The following is a 9,563-nucleotide window of genomic DNA, read 5'->3' on the forward strand; positions in this document are numbered from 1 at the left end:
CACAACTCTTGTCTCACATGGAAATTTCTTTCTTCACCTCATAATTGTGACAGTCGAGTCCTACCTATTATCATGTTCTTAACTGAAATCATAATAAGCTTACTTGTAGTTGGACAGCCAGACACCTCCAGAAACTATCATTGTTCTTTTTTTCTACCCCACCTTTTTTCTTGAGTAATAACTATTTCTCAGTTCCATGCCTAACCTGTGTATTTTTGCCTCCTCTCAGGAAGATACATCCCTTTTTCCATTTCTTCTAGTAGTTTTCGACGTAACTTCGTTGATTTGGTACTGTTAGGTGTACCATAGTGAAATAAGCAGTTTTATGCATACAGCCATTCCAGTAAATAATGTTGAAATCTTAGTAGGTACACATTGTGATATTGTGTATTTACTCAACGGGTCGTCACATATCGTAAATCTTGTGTGGCTAACAATAAAAATGGAAGGCTTTGGAATTAGACCCTCTCGTCTTTTTTTCTTCCATCTGATCTGTTTTTCAGATGGATCTATTTGTACTTGTGTCCTTTGCATTGTTCTCTGCGGCGCGGCAATGCAACATAAATACAGTAGGGATACAGCACTTTTTTTTTCACTGGAGAAGTGCATGCAATTCGGTGAATTATAGGCATGATACAAAATAAAACTAATCATGCATATAGTTGCTCGAATGCATCTACACATATTGTACTGATGACAAACATGGATCGGACTCATATACAAAGTGCTGATCAAACAAGTACCCGCAAAAAAAACAAGATTATATATATATATATATATATATATATATATATATATATATATATATATATATATATATATATATATATATATATATAGGTGTCACCTTGCAATTGTCCATCGACTTGCTCGATAATATAATGGCTGCTACTCATGGTACGCGTACGAACTATACAACTCGATCGGAGGTCACTCCATGATCGGAGCCCTGCAGTGTATTTATTTCCTTTGCCGGATCGACTATCCAACACAGAAGCGTATTCTCGTCGCTGGTGTTAGCTAGTAGCTATGCGTGCCCTGTCATCACAATCACTACTCCTTGACCTGGCAAAATAATTTCAGGTGCTGACAGCTAGCTACTACCCTTTTGCCTCCTATTCCCACAGAGACAAAATATCAGCACCTTCCCGACCCTAGTCATTTCTTCTCATTTTCTTTTTTTTTTCACCTATAATATCCTGCATTTTTCATCTTGGGTTGCCAGTGAGAAAGAAACCTTATATAGAGGGCATGCCAGTATAATGGCGAAATTTTTGGTAGGTACATTAGGCATGCATTTACCCTCCAGGTCACAAATCGCAAGTCTCGTGTCGCCAATAACAAATAATGGAAAGATTTGGACATATACACCCCTCTGTCTCTGTGTTTTTATTTTTATTTTTCAGATGGGTCTATTTGTACATCTCTTTAGCATTGATATCTGTGGCTTGACAATATAACATAAATACAGTACTTGTGCAAAAAAATAATCATTGGAAAAGTTCAATCACACGAAATGCTGATAAAATTAGATAAGGTCCTGTGTTATCCCAGACTGAGGGCTAATGAGTGCATAAGCAGCCAGCAGTTAGTAGCTCTCTGCTAAGTAGACACAATCATGTTTCCTAATAAACTCCTAATCCTGGAAATGCGATGAAACTACTATATCTTTAGGCCGATGGAGCACCAATTAAGGAGCTAGTGGCTCCGCCATCTACTCGAATTCTCGACGAAGTTGGCCACTCCATCAACTTGTTGCTCAGATCACCTGCATCTCCAGCAGCTCACTGTGTACTGCGTCAACCACACCCACAAGTTCGTGAGCGGGGACGAGCACACAAGGCCACCCATGCCAGCCGGGTTCGTCGAGATCATCAAGATCTCTAGTGGCTCCCTAAGCCCACCCTTGAGCAGTGGCAGTGGCAGCTACTGTCATCAAGATCCAAATCCACATCCCTTGCTTCCCCAACACTCTCCAGTCATCAAAATCACTCCACATTCTTCCTCTCTTGATGAGCTTCAGCGTTGGTGCCCTGCGCCACGCAGGAGTAAGGCATTAGGGTAACTGGGAAAATCTACTTTGCATGCGTAGAAGCAGGTTAGCTGCTTCCCTCTTGCCTCCTATTCCCATGAGACAATACACGCAACTCCGAACAGCTAGTTTCCTCACGTTTTCCATCTAGCCCGAAGTTGCTTTGCTACTTTGCTACTGTTGGATGCACCTTAGTGAAATGGAAGCATTGTATAGACTACAGAGGTCGTGTCTTGTAATAATGGTGAATTTTTCGGTAGGTACATAATGTGATATGGTTTTACTCTCTGGATCACATGTCCTATATCATTTTCTCTCTGAGGCTCAGCAGTAACGCAACCTAAACATGGAGTACATGAACGTCCATAAATCATAGCCTTTAAATTAACCTCTTAAAAGAGTTCAGTCATGGGATTGTAGGCATGGTAGTCATGCATAGTTGCTCGAAAGGCAGTACGAACATTGCACTAACTGACCTCGATTCATATTAAGGTGCTCATAAACAAGATCTTATCAGAATCACCTTAGATATAGGTCTACTTGTCCCAACTTACTGACTAATGAGTGCATGAAGAACGAGTATGTAGAAGAATTCTACAAAGTGGACACGCCTGAATACTCATCCTAGTAGAAACAAAAGGAAATTACTATTATTTCTACCTTAGTAGAGATTCATCCTTAATACCAGGACACAGAACCAACTTCCGGACTCTTCAGCCATAACCTCTCCTTTTTCTCCTAAGAACTGTGCCCCAAGTGAAGATGGTGGTGAGGTTGTCACCAGTTGAAGCAGAGCAGAAAAGAAGTCTATCTGATCAGTGGTGGGTGGTGGTGGTTTTATGACAACTGTGGGGAGTTGGCATGAAACCACCATTGTACATCTTGTTGCCAGTCTCTGTATCTGGCTGCAGCAGACCAATGTCAATGCCCAAGGGAGGAAATAAGGAAGGTGCCAGACTTAACAGTAGCATCGGTTTCATTCAGTGGTACTGAAAAATGGTATTTCCAAAAGTGAAAAATAATGCAAAGATTCAGATCAACAATGCAACTTCAATATGATAAGTTACCTTGCAAAGCCACTAATAGTGATACGATGAAAGAAACTAGGTTGTGAAACAAGGTAAACTACACTGGAATAACAGGACATGATGGACAAATGGCAGCTAATAAATGTTCTGTTTACCTTAAGATAATCTATTAGGGCCATCAGGATCCCAGTACTTCTCACTCCATTTCGACTTCAGTACTCACAAAATTATAGCCTGAACAAAAGGGGAAATGACAGCACAGTTAACTTGGGGAGGAAATTTTGGAGAGATAATTTTTTTGAAAAGAAAAACTGACATGAGAAGCAATTCATAAGTACTGAAAGGTGTTTGCAAAGTAACAGGCGCCCATGTTCCAGCATGCAACAGTATCGAAATACCACAGGCTGAGATGGATGTTACCAACATATGATGTCTACTTTAAATAAATAAACCTTGTTTCTTTGATATGTGAGTTGAGAAATAAGATTATCTAAACAAATATAAGGAGCAATGGGTTTGTACAAGAACTAAAAATGCATATATAGGCACACATAAAAGATACAAGTAAAAGGGTAAGATAGAAAAAGCATGAGAAGAATATTCAAGATTCCCAAAGGGAAACAAGGCTTCACTAAAGAATCAGATATTCACATATTTATTTGTGTGAGCAGGAACTGATGGCACCAATTCAATCAAAATGGACTGCTTATGGGACAATACTTGCCAACATGAATGCTTGCATAAATACAAGCAGGAGAGCATTCATGAAGCTCCAGTCGATAGTTTGATTATTGATAAATCATAATACTTTGTTTTATAACAGATATTGACAACTGGACAAAGAATCACGACTGTTCATAGATAACTTACCGGCTGAACATTGGATTCTGATTTTCTCTTGTGGTATGCCATTGGCTTTCAAGACCTTCAAAATTTTGAGTAATATCTCATTGACATCTTCACATATGATTTCAACAATCTGACGATGGCTAGCTGCAATGGATTGTTCCAGTGGCTTGTATCTTCGCACTCTTTTCATTAATTTGCTGCGTACCTGATGCGAACGAACACTTAATATATAAAACAAAAATAACAAGTAGACATGTCTAAAGAACAATAACAGTACCTTTGAAGGTTTTAGAGTAAGTTTCTCCAGAAGAGGTGCATTGTGGAGGAACCAAGTTAGTGCACTAAGCTCATCAGGCACAAACCATTTGCTAAGAACCAAAGTCTTTAACTTGCTAAATGCAGGGCACAACTCCAAATCCCTGTTGAAGACATACTAGGAAAAGTGCAAAAGCATAAAGTCAAATGATGAAAAGACTACAGAAATGAAAATTAAAATAGAAGACTGAATGAAATCCAGAATTTCAGAAACTAACATCACACATCAATGCAAGGCATCTAATTTTTAGTTGAGTAAGGTCCGTAATTTCAGAAGAACAGCACAGTTTCAGTGCTGATACAGCATGACGAAGGTGAACAAACTACAGCCTACAGGGGATGTTTGATTGAAGTATGATGATTTGAAAGGAACAGCTGAAATACAGCTGTATGTCAATACAATTGAATAACTGAAAACAGGGGAGAGGTTGCTGTGCTGCAAGCATACCAGATCAGGATAAGCTGACAATGTCAAGTCTGTAACTTCCGTCAAGCCTTCAAGAAACACGCAGTCGTAATCATCAGGAGCATGGTAGTAATAACAACCATAACAGGAAGCATCTCCACAATCATCCAGGCGACCATTGCGGCATCGATCATCGTACAAGTAATCGAACCGAACCGTCGCGGTTTCCAAGCACGGCATGCTGTCAAGCATCGGAACCCTTCCAGCGTTGGTAATGAACTCGAACGAGACGAGGCTCGGGAACGACATCCCAGTGCGGAAGTTGCAGTAGAAGATGCAGTATCTGATCCTCAGGCGTTTCAAGGACGGGGAGAGCATCTCCGTCGAGCCGACATCGCAGTCTTCCATCCTGAGCTCCTCCAGCGCGGGGCAGCAGGAGAAATCGAGGACGCCGGCGTTGCCCTTGACGCCGACGAGCTCCAGCCTGGTGAGGTGCTCGGAGGCGAGGGGCCGGTCCTCCAGCGCACAGGTGAGCCGGGGCGCGACGGAGACCCGGAACCGGAGGTCCCGGACCTGGCGCCGCAGCGCGCGGCGGAGCCAGCCGTTGACGTGGCGCTCCATCTTGGGGACGTCGTAGCGGCCCAGATCCAGATCGACGTCGAGGTCGAAGTCAACGGAGTCGAGGGGCGCGCCCCCGCCCCCGCGGCGGGCGCGCAGCAGGGCGTCGACGAAGGGGCCGAAGGTGTAGGCGCCGCCGGCCCAGCCGGCACAGCCAGCGAGGCGCAGGGCGGGCGCGGACCGCCAGTGGTGGCGCCAGCTCTGCGCGAGCACGCACGTGCGCACCGCGTCCTGCGCCGGCAGGAGGGAGAGGATGTGGTGGAGGACGCCCTCCGGGAGGCCGCTGATGCGGTCCGCCCCGCTCGCCATCGGCGGCGCTCCGGCGGCGGCGGCGGCGGGCGCTCCGGCGAACAAATGGGGAAAGTGAGAAATGGAGGAGAGCGTGTGCGTGCTTCTCACGTGCCTAGTAGTTTTTTTTTTTTTGAAAGCACCCAAAGCAACGGGGAGTCATGTAAGAATTTGGGCGCACACGCTAACCGAACTCAGTGCAGACCAGACTATATAAGAAGTCTCAAAACTAGTTATACCAAGACTTACACATACCACCTCTCACACACACCACACTGCCTCGGTACCGGTGAGACACGCAGGTTGTGATTGCCAGGGATCGAACTCGTGCCCGGCCGCTCGCTCATCTGGCGAGCGGACCAACTGTGCTACGCTCAGTCCTCTCACATGCCAAGTAGTACTCAGTGAGACTTGTAGTAGTAATAAATATAATAAAAATGATCAAACAGTTTTATCATTGATCTAAAATATTTTTCCGATTATCTTGATACAAAATTTTGTACCACTAGCACCTATGAAGAGTATGACTGCACGGCCTACTCGAGCTTCAAAAGGTAGTAGTCAATTCTAAAAAAATTTTCCTTCTTTGTTGGACGGCAAGCTCTTGCATTGAGTATCTTATCTCCTCCCCTCCTGCCTCCCATGCCTAGCAAACTGAAATTAACCCTTTCCAGTAATTTAGGCACCTGTTTTATTTTTTTCCGCCCTTGGTGTGCTATGGCAAGGAAGAAGTTTAGTAAGTTTGCGTACATATATATAGTGTGTGCATTATTAGGTTCTTTATTAGATCGCATGTCATGTCTTTTACATCAGAATATTTGGTAGGTGTGTAGATTTTCCATGCATTTATTTTCTATGGATTGCATGTACACATTGTGTATTGGACTTATAGTTCTCCGGTGGCACATTCATGTCTGACGATGTTTTAGGTTGTAAAATGATACGTGCAGAAAAGCAGAGTTGCTCCATTATTAAATTGAACGCTTGAATGCTCAGTTGTTTACTCGTATGGAGATGACTAGCTTGACACTGGTGAGCTTTGTGTATGCACAGAGGTCCAGTCATGAAAATTGAAGCAGGCGCATTCGGATTTTTTTCTTCAATTGCGATGATATTTTGAGTTATTTGCGTATGTTTGCTTATGCACTCACATGTTGAGAGTTCAGACTAAACATGCTTTGTTCAACCAAATTAATCGAACCACTTGGCAATGTATTATATTGGTTGTACTTCTTCCAGTAGAAACGATCATATCTGCTGCACTGCAATATTAGCATATGACTTCAATTTTTTGCTGACTATCTCTATATCAAGTTTTCTTGAACCTGAAGCTCTGGATTTGACTACACATTATGCCGAGCTTCAAAAATTAGTCAATTCTAAATCTCCGGTTCATTTTGGAACGACAAGCCCATTCATCAAGAGATCTTCTTCCCTCCTGCCTCCCATGCCTAGCGAAACGCATCAAACAGCTCTGGGCGAGCACGCACTTGCACACCGCATCCTGCGCTGGCAGGAGGGAGAGGATGCGGCGGAGCACGCCCTCCGGGAGGTCGCTGATGCGGCGCTCCGGGTCCGGCGTCCGCGGGCGCTCCGGTGAACAGGTGGGGAAAGTGATGAGAAATGGAGGAGGTAGCGTGCAGTGTGTTCTTGTCACGTGCCTAGTGCCTCGAGTACTTGCTAAGTTGGTATTGTACACTTCATTGGTTGGACTTGTAGTAGTAAAAATTATAAAAATGGCTGCTAGCTATACAGTTTTAGCATTGGCCTAATTTTTTTTTGCCGATTATTATCTTGTTACGAAATTTCCTACCACTACCAACAGCACATTTGACGAGTAGGACTGCACGGCCTGCTTGTGCTACTCGAGCATTATAAGGTAGTCGATTCTAAAACGCGTTCTTTCCTGTTGAGACGGCGAGTTTTGTCAGCAAGACTGCTATCTTCTTCCCTCCTGCCTCCCATGCCTAGCAAACCACAGTAAACCCTTTCCAATAATTTAGGCACTTGTTTTATTTATTTTTCTGCCCTTGATGTTCTTGGGCTGGTGTGCTATTTTTCTTTTTTTGAAACTAGGGGCTGGTGTGCTATGCAAGGAAGAAGTCTAGTAGGTTGGCATACCATATATATAGTGTGCATTAGGTTCTTGATATGCCTTGTACTACGCCGGAATTGATGTATATGAGCCTCCCATTTTCTACACAGGGCAACACAATATATAAACCATGATAGAAAGTAGGTAGAGCTGCCTTAGACTATTACAAACGGCTTAATTTGTGGAGAGTCCTATAATATCTAACTTGGTAGCTATACTAACTAATTGTTGCACAGCCGGCATAGGAAAACTATCCAAAGTTCATCTTGAGAAATGATGATCAAGAAATGTAGTTGCTATGGTGCCGTAGTGGTACTTTTATTGACCAGAGCATATATGTGTCGTACCAAAACTAGCTATGTTTACAAATCAACGCGTGTGTGCAGGAAAATACATAATAGAAAATCTCTCAAGGAAACTTAGGGGTTCTAAATCTCTGCGAGCACACCGGGAAAACCAAAATAAGACACGCTTGATCCGCATCTACCTTTGGACGTGGCACCAGATCATCAGGGAGCCTAAGGAGAACATTGAGAAGATAAGGTTTTGGTGATGAAATAATCAAACTAGCACAAAGGCACGCGCCATCGCGGGCTCTGGCACCACTACCCTCAAGGGCAACAACAATACATTCCAGCAATGAACTTTGTTCATGAGTGAACATGTTTGCTTCGTATGATGGAATCCTGTCTGATGCTTCAGTCTAGTAGTCTACGAAATGTAACTGTTTGAGATACTGCCAATGCTACGGATGATGAAGAGCTTAAGCAGCTTGGTTACTATTAGTTCTTGAGTTAACGAGTGGACAATATTTCTATCATGTTCTTCTCTACAAAAGTCAACAATATTTGCGCCAAAAATAATTAGTTAACCAAATCACTATCAAACACTCATAAAAAGCACAAGGCTACTATGGATCATTATTCACAACAAAACCCTTAAATTCTTGAGTTGGAGCCAAACAACACTCCCCCTTCTCCAACTCCACGGTGGATCGAAGCTGCCCCCAACAAAACCCTTTTTTTTTCTCCTCAAATGTTTCATGGTGAGGCGATGAGCAATAGCCAATTTATGTAGATAAACTATCTCCGATGCCCGCGCTTGTTCATCGCCCCACCCCCCTGGGTGGCGATCTGAGAGCCCCCCGTCAATCCGACACCATCGAACCCTCGAAACACGAAATCTCCAGCAAAGAAACCCAGAAACCGGTAGAATCACCTATAGGCACACTGGATTCCAAAGCCATGGCCAAATCGGAGGCAGGTTTGCTTCAGTCGCCTCAAGAACAGTGAACCTGGTGCACCGCCTACAGCTATTAAAGGAGCGATTAATCGATTTGAAGATCAAATCGATGTGTGCTCTAGACCATGTCTTCAAGATTCCCCCGGATCCAGGACATGCGACGGATGGTAAATGTATCTCTAATGACAGGATTTATGCTGATCTTGAAGGAAGGGAGGAAACCACGTCGAGCACGACGAATGAGGTGCAATTACAGACATTTACATGCAGTTATGTCAGAAATCAAGAGAGCAGTTTCGAGGCTCAGATTGTGCTGATAAAAGGAGATGAAATGTGTGAGCAAGATCCATCGCCAATAGCACACCAGAAAATACACCTCCATAAGTTGCAGGCAAGGTGTTTGACACTTTGCCTAATGGCTGAAGAAGTAGCTAAGAATTCCCCCAACCCTAGAGCTGTTGAGAGCCTACCTGCAGGCGTCTTCCACAGGCGCGCTGGGAAGGAGGTGATGGAATCCAGTGAAGAGGGAGAGAAAAAAAGTCCTGGTAATCGACATGTCCAGGGCACGTGAGGCGCAGAGCCCCCAGTTCCTAGCAGTCGGACTGTACCTGTCCGTGCTGCTGGTAAACCCCAAGCAGCTATTCGACCATTTGAAGAAGTTATGGAAAATGCATGGGGATTTGGAGGTCA

At 43.8% G+C, this 9,563-nt stretch overlaps 1 protein-coding gene across 6 annotated transcripts; it reads right to left on the reverse strand.

Annotated features, from left to right (window-relative positions):
• Nucleotides 1-1,474: 1,474 nt before the first annotated feature.
• On the reverse strand, nt 1,475-5,638 carry LOC120643685 (F-box/LRR-repeat protein At3g26922-like). 6 transcript variants are annotated; one of them, XR_005663113.1, is made up of 6 exons: nt 4,673-5,557; nt 4,187-4,342; nt 3,931-4,114; nt 3,216-3,294; nt 2,693-2,937; nt 1,475-2,033 (listed from the first exon to the last, which is right to left on the reverse strand). XR_005663113.1 is itself a non-coding variant. In XM_039920141.1 (5 exons), exons 1-4 carry the CDS (start codon nt 5,555-5,557, stop codon nt 3,257-3,259), a joined length of 1,263 nt encoding a protein of 420 aa, XP_039776075.1. In that variant the 3' UTR covers nt 1,475-2,033; nt 3,216-3,256. The 6 variants fall into 6 exon arrangements, 4 of the variants coding, with proteins under 4 accessions (XP_039776075.1, XP_039776071.1, XP_039776073.1 ...); XR_005663112.1 differs by having other exon boundaries at nt 2,693-3,021; XM_039920141.1 differs by lacking the exon at nt 2,693-2,937.
• Between the last annotated feature and the right edge of the window lie 3,925 nt (nt 5,639-9,563).

Source organism: Panicum virgatum, chromosome 8K (assembly GCF_016808335.1).
Source record: "Panicum virgatum strain AP13 chromosome 8K, P.virgatum_v5, whole genome shotgun sequence".
Classification (NCBI taxonomy): domain Eukaryota; kingdom Viridiplantae; phylum Streptophyta; class Magnoliopsida; order Poales; family Poaceae; genus Panicum; species Panicum virgatum.